This window comes from Suncus etruscus, chromosome 15 (genome assembly GCF_024139225.1).
Source record: "Suncus etruscus isolate mSunEtr1 chromosome 15, mSunEtr1.pri.cur, whole genome shotgun sequence".
NCBI classification, from domain to species: domain Eukaryota; kingdom Metazoa; phylum Chordata; class Mammalia; order Eulipotyphla; family Soricidae; genus Suncus; species Suncus etruscus.
This window is the reverse complement of record NC_064862.1, coordinates 88,313,088-88,331,406: the sequence shown is the minus strand read 5'-3', so window position 1 is coordinate 88,331,406 and position 18,319 is coordinate 88,313,088. Positions and strand designations below refer to the sequence as shown.

Here is an 18,319-nt window from a genome sequence, read left to right as displayed (position 1 = left end):
CATGTATGAGACCGTGTGTGCGCTGAGTGTAGCGCTGAGTGTAGGTATATGGGTACTGCTGGTCCCGAGAGATTCCCTGTGCTTGGCGGGGTGCGGCACCCACAGGGGAAGAAGTGTCCGTTCCCCCCCCAACCCAGTGCAGCTGAGCCAGCCAGTGCTGAGGGGCCCCTGGGAAGCGGAGGCGGCCATGAGTGCTCTGCAGGGCCGAGGGGGTGGGGTGGCGGGGCCCATCGCCAGCAATGGGCTGGGAGAAGACGGGCGGCCCCGCTCGGCCCACCCGCAGGGATCGCACGGATGTGGGGGGTTCTGTCGTTGGGGGAGACAGGACAGGAGGGACAGGAAGAGGGTTAGTGTTTCTAAGAGCACCTTGGGGCGGGAACGACGGTCCAGACGGGCCATGTGGGGTCACTGGGGCAGCGGCACCAGCACGGCCACGTAGCTGAGTGGGAAGAAGCCCGAGCGGCCCCCCAACATGCCCTCGAACCAGTTCTCGTCGATCTGGTTGGTGAGCGTGATGACGTCGCCCTCGCGGAAGCCCAGCTCTCCGGCATTCTCAGGCTCGAAGTCGTAGAGTGCCTTGCAGCTCGGCTGGTCCAGGGGCGCTGCGGGGTGCGGGAGAGGTGGGCCTGTGTGAGCAGGGGTGTCGAGCCACCCCAGCCCCCAGCCCGGGAGAGAGAGGGTCACTCACGCATGTTCCTGCTCGGGGTCCGCGCGGGTTTGTCGGAGGACCGGAAAGACGACGAGGCTGGGGGGACACGAGGATTTGCACATGCACGCAGGTGGGGTGAGGTGTCTGGGCCCTGCCCAGGTTGAGGCTGGGGTTGAGAATCGGGGTCTCCCCCCACCCAAATTACCTGCAATCTTGGTCCCCGACGAGGTGCAGGAGAAGCCCCCATTGGATTGCTCAGGTTCTCCCAAGTCCAAGGGCTCCCGGGGCCGCGGCTTGTGCTCCCGCTTGGGGCGACTGGAGGCGTCGTGCATTCTAGAGAACGGGCGAGGTTGAGGGTGCCCCGTGAGCAGCCAGGACCTGGACCCCGAGCCCTGGGGGAGCCCAGAGGACCAGCAGGGAGGTGGAGTCATGGCCCCACCCTCCAGAAGATGGCGCTGTGTCCCTCATATGAACCCAGGCTGGCAAGTGGGGTGGGAGGTAGGTGTCTATGTAGGGGCTCACCTCCGCTTGAGCTTCTCAGCCAGCTCATCCAGGATCTGCACAGCCTGCCGGTGGTAGTCGAGCTGCGCGTCCACCAGGGCCGAGAGCTGGCTCACTTGTTCAATCTGTGGGCGAGCAACAGGGCCAAAGGCTAAAGGGATGCAGGAAGCCCTCCCGAATTGTTCTGAGCCCCACAGACCAGTTGTTCCCTGTTCACTTCATCAAAGAAAGGCCGAGGGGAGGGCCAGTCGCTGCTGCTGTCCCGTCCCCCTCTGCCCCCCACTCCAGGCCCGGGCCTACGTACATCAGTCTCCAGGAGGTTGTGCATGCTGGTCTCGGCCACCTCCTTGGACTCCTCAAACTTCTCCATGGCCTGTCGCAGCTCCTCGTCGGCGATCTTGCCTTGGCGCTTCTTCTTGTAGTCGAAGTCCAGCCGGCGGCCCTCAAGCTTCTTCAGATGGTGCTGGGGGACACAAATGGGGGTGTCAGGTCATGGCCCACGGGGGAGGCTAGGCCGAGGGGGGAGCACAGGGAGGGGCACTGCGGCGGCACCTGGATCTCTTTGAGGTCCTTGTCACACAGATTCTGCAGCGGGTCGATAAAGTTCTGCTTGACCTCGATGTCCAGGGAGTCCTTGACCTCAGCCAGGCGCTTCATGGACTCCCCTGCATCCAGCAGGGCATCCCCTGTGGGGGTGGGAAGCAAGAGGGAGGGGTGAGCACTGTGGCGTGAGCTGATGGGAACTAAAGGTCTGTCCCTCACTGCAGCGCCCAGCCCGGGGCCTCACCGAAGTTGGAGTCGCCCAGTTCCTTCCCGTGGCGGATCATACACTCTCCCAGCAGCCCCTCGGACTGGGGGTACCCGGGGTTCTTCACCTGTCCCCGGATCTTCGACACCGTGTTGAGCATCGTCAGTTTGGCCCTCGAGGCTGCAGCAGGACAGAGAGGGGGTATCAGGACAGTGGGGGGGGGGGTGTCTCTGCCCTTCCCAAGAGACCCCTCCCACTCTGCTCAGAAGACCCCCAATATAACTCAGAGTCGGGGGTGTGGGCTTGGCCCGGCAAATGGCGAACCGAGGAAGGGGATCCCATTCTGATTGTGGTTCAGAGTTGGTGGTAGGGGTGCCTTTTCCTGCCCCCGACCCCGAGCCGGGAGACTGATGGAAGAGTTCATAGAAAGGGAAACCCACAGCCCCTGGTCACCAGCCTGAGAGTGATCTCTTTGAGCCAACTGCTCCTGCAACCCGCCTTATCCGGGCACTTCCATCCTGAGAACCCGAGTTCATTCAGGTCCCTAACACCCCGGCTCCCCCTGGTGTGGCTGGCACACCTACCTGGATTGGGCTGCAGGTATTCTATAGTTCGGGCCAACACCTCAGTGACGGCCTTGCTGGTGACGTCCACCTTCTGCAAGAGAGGGGAGGGGTGTGTGGGGTGCATGCAGGATCCTGGACATGCCCCTCCCTGCACCTCAATTGAATCCCCTCTTGCCCGGGCCCCATACCTTCTCCATCTCTTTGAAGTCATCGTCGAGTTTGGTCCCTTCGGCTCCTCCAACCTTCTCGCTGACCAGCTGGGGACAGAGAGGAAGGAAGGTCAGGACGGGGCTGGGGGCTCCAGAAACGTAAACCCAGGCCAGGCCCAAGAGGTTGCAGTGCCCCCAACTCTTAGCAACAAGACCTCTCTGTTGATGGAATCCCCAGCTCTAACCCTCAGTCCCAGGCATACATGAGTCTGTAGGAGGCACTATGGGGGCTCAGCCAGGGTCCCTCTCCTGGGGGATGCTCCTGTCCAGGCTGCACCCCTGGGACAAGAGGGAGCACCAGTGCTGCCGCCCCCCCCCCACCTCGAGCAGCCTGAGACCCAAACAGGCCACCCTTGGGCAGAAAAAACCCTAATGCCAGGGCCAGTGGGTATGTGAATATCTGGCATTGGGGGGGGTCTGAAAGTTACTGCTGGTTTCCAGGTGGCTGGGGACCATCCCGTGTGTTAGGGGGCAAAGGGGCCCCACTCCCTGATGCCACGTGGACAGTGCCACACCCTGCTCTGTGGCGACCAAGAGGGGGGGTAGCCCGGGGCCTTGCCAGGCAGCCGCGTGGAATTTCTGGTGCCCTTGGCGGGGTCCCCAGAAGCAGGAGCTGGAGAGTGTCATTTAGCTTGGGGCCCCGGTTGGGGTGGCTGCCTGGGGAAGGGCAGCCTGCCTCTGGTGTTGGAGCCCTCCAACAATTTCTGGGGCATCTGAGAGGCAGTTAGGGGCCCCCGGGAAGAGAGTTCAGAGCTGTGACTACCAGACAAGTGGGCGCCTGCCCCCCCCCACACACACACACACTGGGTGCGCCTGAACCTGCCTTCCTCCTGCACCACATTAGGGGGGTGCTGGGTCACTGACTCAGTGTACTGGGGGAAGAAGGTGGGGCGGCAGCTTTGACCTGAGCTGTGGGAACTGTGTTTTTGGGGTGCCTCAGGCCTAGGAGGAAAGCACATTGGGGGGCACTCCACCCAGCTCCACTTCCCGGCACAGGTTTCACTTCTTTTGATGCTAACAAGGCAGGATGTGCTGGAGGGAAGTGGGTGGGCCAGGCAGACATGGGCTGGGACCCTTGTGCATCCCAACCATGCCTTCTGTGCCAGCCCCCTCCTAGACACCCCCAGATGCAGGGTGGGGAGACATGGCTGAGGGAGAAGGGCCAATAGCAAGCCGGGGCCCTGGGGTGCCAAGTGTAACTCTGGGGTTCCCAGGGTCCTGCTCATGCTCAGGGTCCACAGGAACCAGGAACCAGCCAGGGGCCAGAGCCTTAGCATAGCCATAGCACAGTTTTGCCTTGCATGAGGCCGACTGGGTTCGATCCCCGGCATCCCATAGGGTCCCCTGAGCACCACCAGGAGTAATTCCTGAGCACACAGCCAGGAGTCAGCCCTGAGTGCCACTGGTTGTGGCCCAAAAATAAATACCAAAAAAAAAAAACCAATAAAGAAACCCTCAGTCAGCCCCTACCTTGTGGGATCAGTGATGGCCAGGGTCCTGACTACCAGGTGACAGCTGCCTGTGGTGATCTGGGACCACAACCCCCCTATATCCTAGCATGCAGCAAGTCCCTCCCATCTAGTCTCTCTAACATCATCTGGGCCCTCACCTTTCTTGCAGGTGGAGACCTTTCCTGAAATCTGCACCCCTAGACTTGTGAGCCTGATCTCCCCCACATTATCTTTTTGTTTTTGTTTTTGGGCCACACTCAGCGGAGCTCAAGGGTTACTCCTGGCTCTGCACTCAGAAATCAATCCTGGCAGGCAGGCTTAGGGGACCCTATGGGATTCCAGGGATCGAACCCGGGTTGGCCGTGTGCAAGGCAAACACCCTTTGGGGTTCATTCACTCCAGACCCCTTGTTACTCTTCTGCCTGACTTGAGGCCATGCTCGGGCCCATGCAGTTCCAGGTACCACACTTGGGGTACAGCAGACTCCAGGGCTCTGGCCCCCTCAACACACATATCCAGATCACCATGAGGTTCCTTTTCCATTAATTCTGAGGTGCTGGGGAGCCGGCTTAGGGCTAGACATGTGCAGGACAAGTGCCCTCCACTCCACAGAGCCTCGTCTTATTGGGGGAGGCCGTGCCCAACATCCCCCAAGAAGCAGGCGTGAGTGGACAAAGAGCCCAGTGGACGGGGCCAGTGGGGGTCCTGGAGGCGGGACGGTCATCACCCCAAAGCCCCCACGAATTCCGCCTGCATGCGCTGTCTCGGGGCCTGAATCCTGAGTCAGTCCCTCCCGAGAATGGGGGTGCTGGTGCCAAGTGCGGGGGAGGAGGAGAAGCGGGGTTCTGACGAGGAGAATGCCAAGGGCCGTCCCCCCCTGCCAGCTTGCTCCTGGGCTGGGGTTGGGTGGATTCTGAGCCGGTCCCTTGGACTGCACTCCGTAATGGAACCGGCATTCGGGGTCCGGAAAAAAAACAAACAGCCCGAATGTGACCTAGATCTCAGGTTCAAGCTGCACGATTAAGAATTTAGGGGTACAGCGAGTGACCGAACAGCAGGGAGGACACTGGCTAGCCTGGGTTCAATTCCCAGCATCCTCTAGGGTTCCCTGGGCCCCGCCAGGAGCGAGCCCTGGGCTCAGTAACCCCTGGGCATTGTCGTGTGTGGCCCCAAAACCAAACAGAGTACTGAGTTCAGTCCCTGTTGTGCTATGGGCTGCTCATGACCCAACATGCCAGGAATTCCTGAGGGGGCATCAGACAGGGGGCTGGGCAGTAGCACTGGGAGTGAGGTTGGGCCTAGCATGGGAGGTGGGGGAGCGGCTGAGTTCTATCACCAGCACCCTGTGGCCTTGGGGGCTTGCTGGCTGGGCTTCACAGGAATGGGGAGCAGGCTGAGAGCTCCTCAAAGCCCTCAAAGAGAGGGAAGACATGGAGGCTACTGGGCTCCCCCCACTCCCCCCTAAAATGGGGAGCCAGGATGGGCTGGACCTAGTGGGGACTGAGGGAGGAGGCGGGTCCCAGCAGGGCTGAGACATTTCTGGGTGGGGAGCAGAGAGCGTAGCCCCCAGCCAAATCCCACCCAGCTGGGGCCCCACCCCCAAGGGAACCTCCAAAGATCTGCAGTGCTGGGGCCAAGTTTCCATGTGGGCTTAGAGGGTCCAATGGGCAAGCAGGGGGGACATGGGGGGGGTCTAGCTGGTTTCATTCTCCTGCTTCTGCCTGGAATCCGCCCACCCCACAACACATGGACGCTGCAGTGGGGGGGGGGTCCTCCAGGATCTGTCACATGACCATACACCCCGACTACTCAGGGCCTCTGGGTACTTGGGACAAGGAGCAGAGCGTGGGGGCTGGCGAGAATCGGAACCCCAAACTTTCACACATACACAGAAAACTTGAGCCCAAATACACACCCCAACATGGCATGTGGGAGTTTTAGTTGGGGCACTAAGCCAGAGGACAGACTGGTGGAGGTATGGGCATGATTGGGGTGTGGCACCCTACAGGTCAGAGCAGGCCTGGAGCAATTGAAAGGTCATGGGTGGGGAGGTCTGGCTGTAGCCAGGGCCTCGAGTGGGGGGACACGGGGAGCCCCAGACTCAGCCATGACATTGGCCTTAAAGGACTGTGACTGCAAAGCCCACGCGCCAGGAACATTTGCCCCTCATGCTAGAGGGCTGTGGGGACTCCCCCGGCAGTGCTCAGGTGATACCAGGGAGCAGCCCGGGGGGGGGGGGCGGGGGGGGGAGACTCAGTCCAGCCCTCATCACTGTTCTCTTTGTAGTTATACTGAAGTGGGGCCCCAAAAGGCAGTGCTCAGGGATTCGACCCCACCACCACCCTCTAGCTGGGAAACTCAGCTCCACCCACAGCACAGCAGATGTGAGCGGGCAGGAAGGGGAGGGGGAGAGAGAGAGCAAGGCTTGGAAATCCCGCCAAGGCCTCTGGAATGTGCTGGAACAGCTTCAGCCTCCCAGCTCCTGAGGGCAGCAGCCTCCAGCATGCAAGGCCAGCGCTGGCCCCAGTGGCAGTGAGGTGGCCTGAAGGAAAGAGAAGCCACCTCCTCCAGGCAGCCCTCCTGACTCAGACCCAGCGGGGCTACCTCCCTGGTCACAAGGCCTCAGGTGCCCCTGCTGGGACCGGCTGGGCCAGCTTTGCCACATAGGTGGCATGAGGCGCTGGACTGGGGAGCTAAACAGGCCACCACAGCTGCCCCCAACAAGGCCATGATGAAGGTATGACATCCAAAACACAAAATAACACACACATACACACAGTTTCTCACATAACCCCTCCAGGCCAGATAAGCAATCATATGCGGGTCAGCTGCAGGCAGGGCCACACCTCAGTCCCCATGGCTCAGGAGACAGACAGACAGATGGACACACCCTCCCTATACCATTCTGATAAGCACTGCCCGGTCATTCTGAAATCCCACAGTGGGGAGGAACCCCACCAGGAAGAGCAGTCCCCCGAGAGAAAAAGGGAGCATCTGCTGCGGGAAGCTCACATTTTGGGGCCCCCCAAGGGCCCCTAGGGTCTGGGGAAGTTCTCAGGAACTCAGCAGGGGCCTGGCCCAGGTCTGCTGGGTGGCTTCGGCCCTGGGCTGTCAGGCGCAAACTGTCCCCCCCCCTTAACGTTCTGGCCCAGCGGTCTCCCCCAGTTCCCTGGAGTTGGGGAGCTTCCGCTCCCCCACATCTTCGGGGTCTGGGCCCCTGGACAAGGGTCACTGAGCTGCGACAGCTGCCTACCCAGGAACCGCACCCACGTGCCCTGTTCCCTCCTGACACCCCAACATTCCGGCTGTGAATCATTTGGCTCCTCCCGCCCAGTGCCAGTCCCGAGGCCCTGCGTCACCCAGATTGGCCCCCACGCTCAGGGGATTCCCACCCCCAAATGATCTGCTCTGGCAGGTTCAAGGCAGGTATTAGACCCAGCTGTCTCCACCCCCAAGGTGGAGCATATTGATCCCACAAAGGCATGCACAGGATGAATCATGGGCCCCCCCCCATAAGATAGGGGTCACACTTCCTCCTAGGTGGGGGAGGGTGGCTTTGAGGAGGCTGATGAAGAGGGGACACGGAAGGAGAGGAGAAATGGGGGTCTAGGCTGAGAACCGGGGTAGATCTGCAGCTGACCCTGAGCTGAAGACTGGGGGCAGGGGGTCAGAGGCTAAAGACCTGAAGTTCCATTTTCCTTCCATCCCCTAAACTCTGAACAAGGCGCAGGGCAGGATCTCACATTCTGAGGATGCCTGAGGTTTTTTGTTTGTTTGTTTGTTTGTTTTTAGGCCCCACCCGGAAGTGCTCAGAAATCACTCCTGACGGTGCTCGGGGGACCTTAGGGGATGCCAGGGGTTGAACCCAGGTGACTGTGTGCAAGGCAAACGCCTTCCCTGATGTGCTACGGGACTCTGGCCCATAGCTGAAGATGCCTCAGGACCCAATATCCATGAGGCCCCATAGTGGGGTTCTGGGAGGGAGCTGCTCCCCTCAGCCTCTGCTGGGGGCCCCTAGAGCAGTGGCACGAGATTTGAGGGCCCCACAGACACATCCAGAGCTTCCTTTCCAAGCTGAGCTCAAATGCGATGTGAATGGGAGAGAAGCCATGCATACATGTCTACACACGTACACACATGTGAACACATGATGAGCACAAATGCACACAGTCTCCACGGCTGGGCTAAGCTGGACGAACTCCAGGACAGGCTCTGAACGGAGGAACCCCACCCCTAGCAAGAACGGGAGGGGTCGCAGGCCCCCAGGGGAGTAGGTGTGGGTTCTGCAGGCAGGGAACTCCCTCTCCTGGAGTCCTCAGGAGCAGGACAGGGCAGTGGCCTGCTGAGAATTGTGGCCTGAAAAGTTCCTGTGGGTCTCCCTGGGGGTAAACCGAGGCAGCAGGGCAGGGCTCTGTGGGAGATAGAGAGGGCACCCACATCCTTTGGCTCGTGGCCCCAGCCCTCATGGTGCCCTATGGACGAGTTGAACTTGAGCACAGGAAGGAAGGTGTGTCTTGGTAAAAACATGATATTCACAGGGTTCTGGACTGGCAGACACCCCAGGGTGTGGGGAGGAACTGGCTGTGCCCCATGGGGAGAGCCAGGTTGGGGGGGGAGTCCCCCTGCATGGCCAATGTCCATTCTTTAATGGTTTTCCCTCTGTCCTGTAAGGCAAGAACCAAGCCCAGTTTTGCCTAGGTCCCCATAGGGGGCCAAGGAGCAGAGTTTCCCGCTCGGGCCAATCTCCCCGGTCAGCAGACAGATTGATCCGGGCCGTTGACAGGTCAGGAAACAGCCATGCTTGTTTCCGGCTGCCCCAGCCGTGGTTCTCAGGCAACCTCTCACTCTGGCCTGCGGAGCTGCTTAGCTTGCTTCGGGGGGAGACAGTGGGGTGCAGGAGGGAGCAGGGGAGGTACTAGCAGAGGGATGAGCTAAGAAGTGAGGGTGAGGGGGACCTGCCCCGGCCCAGCCTCAACACCAGTCTGGCCCCTGGGAACAGTGCATGGAGATGCCCTTGTGACAAGGGACAGTGAGGAAGGCAGTGGAGTGGCACATGCCCCATTGGGTTTGCTCCCCAACACCACACATGAGCTCCTGAGCAGGCCGAACAATCCTGAACATGGAGCCGGGAGTGATCCCCGAGCACAGAGTTCCGAGCACTGCTGGGATGTGGCTCAAATCCCAAGAGGAAAAGAGAAAAGGAGAAACAGCCCTGGCCGGACTAAAGAGATAAAAGGGATCTTGTCTTGCACACAGCACCCCTGGCATCCGCCATCCCTTATGCTCCCCCAAACACCACCAGGAGTGATCCCTGAGTACAACAGGATATAGCATTCTACCTGAAATAGCTTTGACGAGGACTGAAAGGAGTGTGGGTGAGCATTTCCTCACAGATACGGCCAGAGATAACATAGGGGTTAAGGCATTTGTCTTGCACGTAGCCAACCGCCAGCCAGTTCAATCCCCGGCAGCCTGCATGTTCCCCCCCAATATCACCAGCCATCACAGCTGAGCAGAAACAAGCATAACTCCCTGCCAACACTGTCAGGGATAACTCAAGCCCCCCAAAAAAGAATGTCCCAGACCAGTTGCGGCAACCTGCGGCTTGCGAGCCACATGTGGCTCTCCTGTGTGCCGGGCGGCCGCTTTAGGAATCAAGACTCTGCTCCTAACTTCAGTCAGTGCGCACCCTGTGTGGCTCTTAAAATAAATTTCAATCGTGGTTTTGGCGAGATTTGGCTCAGTTGAAAAAAAAGGTTGTCAACCACTGTGGACCCAGACCAAGGAGCTGAGGGGGATGAGGCTGAGACACCCCTGCTCTGTATGTGGGAGCGGCGATTTTGTTCCTCACTCCCACACAGTTCTCGTCAGTACCTGGAGTGATCCCCAAGTCTGGAACCCAAAGAGGGAGTGGCCCCTGGGTGTTTCTGGGTGTGGCCCCTCAAATGTAAATAAATAAAAAGAAGTGTGAGGTTAGGCAGGTGGAGTGTGATGGGGTGGGGTCCCTTCGGGGAAGATAGGGAGCAAGTTGGGGTTCATCTCCCCCTCATTTCTCTTTTCCGGCTCCGCTTCTTCCCCCCCACACCCTCTCCTCTCCCCTCAAAAAAAGAAAAAGTTGGGGTTCATCTAGGAGGCTTGAGCAGGAAAAGAGGTAGCGAGGGTGTTGGGCGGGTCAGAGAGGTAGCAGGCCTACGGGGACACAGAACAGGAAGTGGACAGACAGAACATACAGGGCCAGGAGAAAGGGCCGAGGCCTCCCCTCAGGGTCATGAGACTGTCCCCAACTTGACTCAGGCCCCCCAAACCCTGAGGGCAGATCAGATCCAAAGCCCAAATCTGGAGCAACCTCAGAATTTCTGTTCCCTGAAACCAGCTGAACCTGTTTGCTCCCCATAGAATCTTGTGAGGCAGCTTCCAGGGCACCCCACTTCTCTAGGGCCTGCCCAGTCCTGAGCAGGGTGGCCCAATCAAGGGCCTTTCCCTCGACCTATTTGCAGGTTTGGTCTGTGAGGCCCAAGGAAGGGAGCCCAGGCCTGTCCCCCAACTCCATCAGGAGCTTGTGTCTGGAGGGGAAAAAAGGTGATGAGGGAAAGGAGTGCTGGCCTTGAATGAGGCTGACCTGGGCGTGATCCCTAACATCCCAAAGGGTGGCCCCCAATCCCTATCAGGAGTGATTCCTGAGCACAGAGCCAGGAGTAAACCTTGAGCACTGCTGGGAGTGGACCAACAAGAAAATAGAAAAAAAGAAAGTTCCTTTTGGGCATCCTGAGCACCACGGGGTGTGACCCCAAAATACACATGCACAAAAGGGGGGTTGGCATACTGTTTCTGGGACAGGCAGGGGCCTACTAAAGGCGGCCAGAAAGGCCCTGTGGACTGGTCTGACCAGAGCCTGTGCCCACAAGGAGGGTAGGGTAAGGTAGGGGTGCAGCAGGCACAGAGCCGGGGCAGCTATGGACAGTCCTGGCTGCCCAGCGGGGGAGGTGCTACACTCCAGGTCAGTTCAGCTGGGGACACTGGCCGAGTCCCTCACACCCACACTTGTAGGCTCAAGGTTCCTGATGCCACGCCAAGTGTGCAAAGGCCAGAGGAGGGCAGCTGTGTGTCTGTCTGTCCATCTGTCAGGGGCCCTCAACATCCTTCCAGCCACAGTTGTTCCAGGTTCCTGGGACCAAGTTCCTGGGAGTTGGAGGCCAGGGCATCAAGAGTAAGGGACCAATTGAGGGGATTGAGGGTATCCAGAGAGACCCTTTGCCCGCCCTGAAGTCCCCCACAGTGGGCACCATTCATGCAGGCTGGGCCAGCACGGGGCGCTTCCGGCCCAGGTGTGAGACTGGGGCTCCCGGTCCAACTGGGGCGGCCGCTGAGTCAGGACCTGGAGCGGAAATGGTCAGGCCAGATGCCCGCTGGGTTAGGGAGCCTGCGAGTGACTCCCCCATGGCCCTGAGCCTGGCCCTGTCAGCAGGAGGGAAAAGGAAGCAGAAACCAACCGTCCCAGGATGGGGCGCTGCGCTGCAGCCTGTTTCAGGGGCCCCCTGGTGAGGACCGGAAATAAGCAAAAAGGAAAAAAAAACACCGCCAAAATGCAGAGCTCAGGGAAAAGGGGAGAGTGCAGGGGAGGGCGGGAAGAGGCTGGGAGAGAAGGGGGGGAGAGCAGGGAGGAGCAGCCTAGGGGATAGTCCCGCCCCCCAGCTACCAGGGACATCCCCCAACCAACCCCCTCTTGCAGCAGGCTTACACCCCAGGGAAGCACTTCTAATACCAGACCTTCCCCCAAAAACCCTCCCTACCTCCCAGGATCCTCCTGCTCAGGGTGCCCCACACATCTGTACCCCCACAGTTCCACACGGAGTACCCCCACATCAAAAAGCTTCCACCACGGGATCCCAGGATATACCCCGGGACGGGGGTCAAAGGGCAGGAGCAAAGGGCTGCTGGAATGCAGCCATCATGTCCAGTCAGCTCCCCCTGAAGCACAAAAGTCAGCAGGTGGGGAAGGGCAGGGCAAGGAGGGGTGCATAGGAGGAGGGGGACCCCTATGACCCAGGGCCCACAATGACAACCATAATGCAGGTCTCTACTTGCAGGGATCAGGGGTGGTGGAAAGGCCCACCCCAAGCTGCTGGCCTGAAATGGACCAGGTAGAGCTAGGTAGAGCTAGGGAGCCCCCAGGTCAAGTCTGTAATAAATCGGCTTGTAATGAGCAGCAGGGCAATGCCCCACTAGGGGTCCCTGGGGAGGGGTGGCTAAGAAGCAGGTATCACAGCGCACCATCCACAGTGAGTCTCCCCCAGTCAAGCCTGGCTGTACTTACTGGCCTGATCAGTAGGTCTCAGGAGGTAATGGGGGGAGAGGGGGGCCCTAAAATGTCGGGATCTATGTCTATCCTGGGCCAAGCGCCAGAGGGGAGGATGAGGGGTTCCCTCCACCCCGTCCCTGGGGATGCTTTGACGGGGCCAGTGGGCAGGGCGCATTCATAACAGAAGGGGTTCCTTCTGGCTCTGTGCTCGGGAGACTGCTCCTGGCATGCTCAGGGGACCATATTGGATGCCGGGGATCGAACCCGGGTCGGTGCATGCAAGGCAAAAGTCCTCCCCACTATGTTACTGCTCCAGTTCCAGGATTGTCAACTTTTTGTTTTGATTTTTTTGCTGTTGATGGGGGGGAACCACACCCAGCAGTGTTTAGAGACCACTCCTGGCGGTGCACAAGGGACTTTTTAGAGTGCCAGAGATCGAACCCAGGTCAGCCAGGCCAGACCTGTACCAGACTAGCATCCTCCCAGCTGTGCTAAGGCTCCACCCCCTGCTACAGTGAACTTGACCCATTTTTTTTTTTTTTTTGGTCACACTGGGGCCTCATTCAAGGGTTCCTCCTGGCTCTGTGCTCAGGAATCACTCCTGGCAGGCTCTGGGGACCATATGGGATTGCTGAGGATCAAACCAGGCTCAGCTGCGTGCAAGGCCAATGCCCTCCCCACAATGCTGTCGCTCCGGCCCCTTGACCCAGTTTTCAGCACTTGTCCACGTGGCCTTCCCACGACCTGACTGCAGACCCAAAGGCTGCTTCTGGAGCAGAGCCTCGGCCTCCCAGGACTGCTAAGCTTCTGGGCTAGGGTGGGGGCCCAGGGGGCTGATCCTTCCAGCACTCCCCCAAGGCCGAGGGGCTCTGGGGCCCCCAGAGTCCTATCCAGCTTTATGCACAACAGCACGAGGCACCTCGATGTGGGGTGACTCACCCAAATTAAAAACAAAACAAAACAAAACAAAATCCAACAGTAGTCAACACAGCACAGGGTCCCTGTGCGTTCAGTGAGAGGCTCCAAAAATCCTCTGCTCCTACAACCACAGGGATGGGGGGAGATGAGGGGGTTGGGGGGCCCCCACTGGCACATTCCAGAACCCCAGCCTCGGCTTCCGGACATCCCCCTTGAAGGAAGCTCCCGCTCAGGCAGGAAATGGGCGCCAAGGAAAGGAACTGGGGCACCATTTTCCAGGCACTGTCTTCTCCTCCTCCCAGCTCCGAAGGGATGGAACCAATCTGTTACTTCCAGCTCAACCCTCTCCCTCCTTCGGGCCAAAAAACGAAGGAGGAGGAAGAGGGAAGGGGAGGAGAGGGAGGAGGATCAGGTCAGACCCACATTCCAAGAGGCTGCCAGCTCCATCCCTAGTTCCACTCTTCAATCTCGGGGCTGGTGCAGGTTAGGTCATGAGACCATGGATGTGAGAGCAAATAAACACACAGAACACATAGAATCCGAGCCCTGAACACAGAGACACACAGACATACTCCCAGTGTCCGAGCCCCAAGAAAGCCTCATCAGGAAACTGGCTCTGGGCCCCCGGAGACAAGCCAGGGTGAAAGCACTTGCCTGGCACCTGGCCGATTTGTTCAGATCCCCAACACCACACAGGGACGCCCCCCCCCTGTACCCCCACATCGCTGCACTGCTGCCATGAGTGAGCCCTGAGCACGGCTGGGTGTGGCCCCACAAAAAAGAGAGAAAAAAAAAACCCAAACCACCTTGTGTCCCTAGCTGGGTGCAAAAGGGAGCAAAACAGAGGGGTGGGAGCCCCAGACAGACACCGAACTCATTTCCTTCCTGCTGGTCTAGAATCTTCTAATGTGCCTCAACTCTGAGACCAAGGGGTGAGAACGCCCCTCGAATGTGAAAACCAAGATCTGAAAGTTACCGCCCAAGGTGAAGCCAAGACTCTGGCCTGTGCTGGGAACTGGGTGGCCCCCCCACCCCCCACACCAGAGAACCTCAACCTCACCTCGCTTCCCCCACCTCCCCCTGCTTCACTTCCTCCACCGTGACAAAAGTTTGTCTACAGCCTTAGAAATCCAGACTCTGCCTCCAACTGGGACCCTGAACCACAGCCCTGGCTTGATTTTGGGGAGACTGGAGGAGTGTGGAGGTGGCCCCATCTGGCCTCTGCTCCTTTGACCAGAGAGTTTGTACCTGTGCCCCAAACCCTCCCTGAGCTGCACTTAGCTGTCACTTCTCTGAGACAAGGAGGAAATGGGGTTGGGGGGAAAATCCTGGAAAACCCCCTCAGAGTAAGGGGTTGGGGTTGGGCTCATGAATCCAGCCCTGGTGACAGCTGGGACAAGACCTGTGGGTTGTTGGGTCTCTCCCCCCCACCCCACCCCACCCCCGCCCCCATGTAGGCCATGCCGGATGCAGAACAGCCCCCCACCCCTCCACCCTTTCCCCCGGTTTCCACAACCCACAACTGTCTCCAGATGCTGCTACGTGTCCTCCAGAAGGCAGAAGGCGGGGAACAGGCCCTGGCTGGAAGCCCCAATCTCACACATCCGTGTCCCCAGAGTCCCTGGCCTTGGTGGGGCTGTTATTAACCCTTCAGCCTCATGAGGGAGACCAGGGGAAACTGGAGGCAGAGAAGCAGCTTTTGATTTTGTTTTCTTTGGTTTAGGGACACACCTGATGATGCTCAGGGATAACTCCTGACAGGCTCTTGGGGAACATATAGAATGCCAGGAATCGAACTTGGGTCGGCTGCGTGCAAGGTAAACAACCTCCAAGCTGTGTTATTGCTCTGGCCCCCCAGAGAAACAGTTTTTAACGCAAACTCCAGAGCTGACATACTCCAAAGTTGCTAAGCGAGCTGCAGAGATTGTATGGCAACTGGCTTGGCAAGCTGCTAACTCAAGTCCCAGCACCCCATGGGGTCCCCCAGAAGTGACCCCAGGGCTCAGAACCAGGGAGTCAGCTTGGAGCACCACTGGGTGTGGCCCCCAAAAAACCTTAACTCAAAAACAACACATAAAAAAAACCCAAGAAGCTGAAAAGCATTCATTGAGAGTGGTGAAGAGACACCACTCTGGCCAAGTGACCCCATTCTAAGCATGAACGAGGGAAGCCTTGAAAGAGGGGGCCCTGGGCCCGGAGAGATAGCACAGCGGCGTTTGCCATGCAAACAGCCGATCCAGGACCAAAGGTGGTTGGTTTGAATCCCGGTGTCCCATATGGTCCCCCGTGCCTGCCAGGAGCTATTTCTGAACAGACAGCCAGGAGTAACCCCTGAGCACCGCCGGGTGTGACCCAAAAACCAAAAAACCAAAGGAAAAAAAAAAAAAAAAAGAAAGAGGGGGCCCTGCGAAGGAGGCACACATGCCCCTGAGCTAGCTAGCAAGCAGCTGGCCAGCTGTTGAGCCTCTGGCTGAGAGGGTAAGTGGGAGCCTGCTGTGCGCACCATGGCAGGACCTGGCCACCATCACATTGGGTCACAGCAGTGTGGGCAGCTGGCCCGGGGAATGTGGCGAGACAGGGATCGATGTGGGATTGACAAAGAGCTTTCGAGGAGCATCTCACAGTTCCCAGAGACTCTGAGCACCACAAAGCCCTGTCCATAGGAAGGCACAAAGCCACCCAGGAATTCTCCCAACACTTACAGAGACACGGTTCCTGCAGGTGGGGTATCCCCTCTGGGGATCCTGAGGAACATAGGGAAATATCTATGCCCAGGCCAAGGACACTAACTGGGTTACAGAATCCTCCTCTGGCCTTTTGCCATTAAATGTGTGTGCCAGACACAGTTCCCGAGGATCTTAAGCCCCCCAAGACCCACCTGAGTCCTGCCTTTGTCCCTGAAAGAGCAAAGTGGCCCCATCATGTGCTAACCCAGGATTCTGATCCCCCTCAACCCCACTAGGATCCAGATTTCGGGTGGGCTGCGCCTGCCCACACAACTCCCCAGACTACCCCTCATTACTCTGGGGAGTTTGAGCCACAGACCCCACATCTGAGGCCGTGACTTCCTGGATCTGGCGTAACCACATAAACTTGGCATCGGTCCACCAGAAGGGGCGCAGACCCAGCTACCCTATATGGGAGAGGCTGGGTCCCCTAAGGTGACAGTTTTGGGACAACCCGGGTTCTATTCCTGCCATCCCCCACAGGTCCTTGAGCGCCATCAGAAAATGATCCTGGAACACAGAGCCAGGAGTCAGTCCTGAGCATCGCAGGTTGTGACCTCCATCCAGGCTCCCCAAAAAGATCTCAAAAGTTCTCCTAGTCAGTTTCTGGGGCAGGAGCTGGGGTGGGGGTGAGGTTAAGAGGGAGGGGGGTTCCCTGAGGGAAATTTGGCAACATCCGGAAGGGTATGATTGTCAGGACTGGGGGCGCGTCCAAGGGGCCAGAAGAGGTTGGGGTGGGAGGAGCGCCAGAGATGCAACTTAACCCCCCCACTCCCTTTGACAGCACCCAGGCTAGCTGCCAAGTGGAGCCGGGGACCCACAGCAGAGAGAGTCCAGGCCAAGTGTGAGCTCCGAGCCAGGGTTCATGAAAAGCACCAGATATATGGGGGAGCTCGCCTGGCAGCTGCTGCCCTGGTGTTGAATCCCCAGCACCCAGAGGGTCCCTGGAGCCCCGCCAGGAAGGATTCCTGGAGCACAGAGTTCGGAGTGAAATCCTGAGCAACACAGATGTGCCCCCCCCACCAAAAAAATAAAAGACCCCCAAATCAGAAGCACAGAATCTGCTTGCCTGGCATGTGCCAGGCCCCGAGTTCAATGCCCGGCACCACCAGCATCACGAAAACAAGAATCGTGGAAGTCCTTGGGAGACCGGGCCACCCTCTAATTGGGTCTCCAAGGAAAGGCAGCTCCAAGAAAAGCCACGGGGTGACAGCCCCTTGTCTCCGGGGAGAGAGCAAGGATGGGGACCCCCCCCAATCGGGGGTGTCATGGGGTGAGGAGCTGGGAGGAAACATGAAAAAGATTTTGGTTTACTGCAAATTAAAAAATTCGAGGAAATTGAAAATAAAATCTCCCCCAAAGTTTCGGGGCCCGGCGGGGAGGGCTGGCCAGGCCCCAGGGCCCCCCATTTCCTCCCCTCCTAGGCCCCCTCCAATTTGGGGAGTCACCCCCGCCCTGAGGACCAAGCTGGTGAACCCAGACGCCCCGCAGACCCCTGCCCTCGGGGTTCCTCCATCGACGTGTCGGTGCCACCTCCTGGGGGCACCCCGATCGCCCCCAAATCCGAGCACCCCCTTTTTCCCCACCTCTGCGCCCGGGACCCCCCCCCCGCCTTGCCTCACCTGGCTGGCCTTGTAGAACTGCTTCTTCAACCCCGCCACCGACATGGTGCTCGCCGTCGTCGGGCCGCCCGCCCGGACACAACGCAGAAGCGGACGCAGGAAGGAGCCTGAGCCTGAGCCTTCGCCTTCGCCTTCGATGAGCGAGCCGCGGCCCCGCCGAGCCGCTCCGGCGCCGCCTCGAGCCCTGGCCGCGGCCGCGCCGCCAGCAGAGTCCGGGCCGGCGCCGCACCACTCACTTCCGGTGCTGCGCGCGCACACGGCCGCGCGCCAGCCCCGCCCCCGCCCGTGCCCCCTGTGCGCGCGAGCGCCCCCTGCCGGACGAACGGACGGACGGCGCACGCGCTCTTCGCCGAGACCAGCGAGGAGACAGCGTGGAAGCCTAGAGAGGACTCTGGCGCCGGCTGCAGCGACCCCTGGAGTCTCGAAGGTGGCACTGACGGGTTGGGAAAGGCGTTTAAACACGTAAGAGCAGAGGGCAGGAGAGATAGCATAGAGGTAGGGCGTTTGCTTTGCATGCAGAAGGACGGTGGTTCGAATCCCGGGGTCCCATATGGTCCCCCGAGCCTGCCAGTATCGATTTCTGAGCGTAGAGCCAGGAGGAACCCCTGAGGCCGGAGAGATGTTTCCAAA

The 18,319-nt window shown here is 59.3% G+C and overlaps 1 protein-coding gene across 1 annotated transcript; it reads right to left on the bottom strand.

The window, feature by feature from the left end:
• Positions 1 to 394: 394 nt before the first annotated feature.
• Positions 395 to 17,897, bottom strand: SH3GL1 (SH3 domain containing GRB2 like 1, endophilin A2). Its single transcript, XM_049789306.1, has 10 exons — positions 17,690 to 17,897; positions 2,653 to 2,721; positions 2,483 to 2,555; positions 1,938 to 2,078; positions 1,703 to 1,836; positions 1,455 to 1,613; positions 1,172 to 1,275; positions 855 to 982; positions 689 to 745; positions 395 to 602 (listed from the first exon to the last, which is right to left on the bottom strand). The coding sequence occupies exons 1-10, from the start codon at positions 17,732 to 17,734 to the stop codon at positions 406 to 408; spliced, it is 1,107 nt and encodes a 368-aa protein (XP_049645263.1). The 5' UTR covers positions 17,735 to 17,897; the 3' UTR covers positions 395 to 405.
• Between the last annotated feature and the right edge of the window lie 422 nt (positions 17,898 to 18,319).

Coding starts and splice junctions, on each gene's coding strand:
- SH3GL1 (XM_049789306.1), bottom strand. CDS start 17,734: ATGTCGGTGGCGGGGTTGAAGAAGCAGTTCTACAAGGCCAGCCAG. Junction 1,276..1,454: donor ACAACCTCCTGGAGACTGAT/GTACGTAGGCCC, acceptor GCTCGCCCACAG/ATTGAACAAGTGAGCCAGCT. Junction 746..854: donor GTCGGGGACCAAGATTGCAG/GTAATTTGGGTG, acceptor GTGTCCCCCCAG/CCTCGTCGTCTTTCCGGTCC.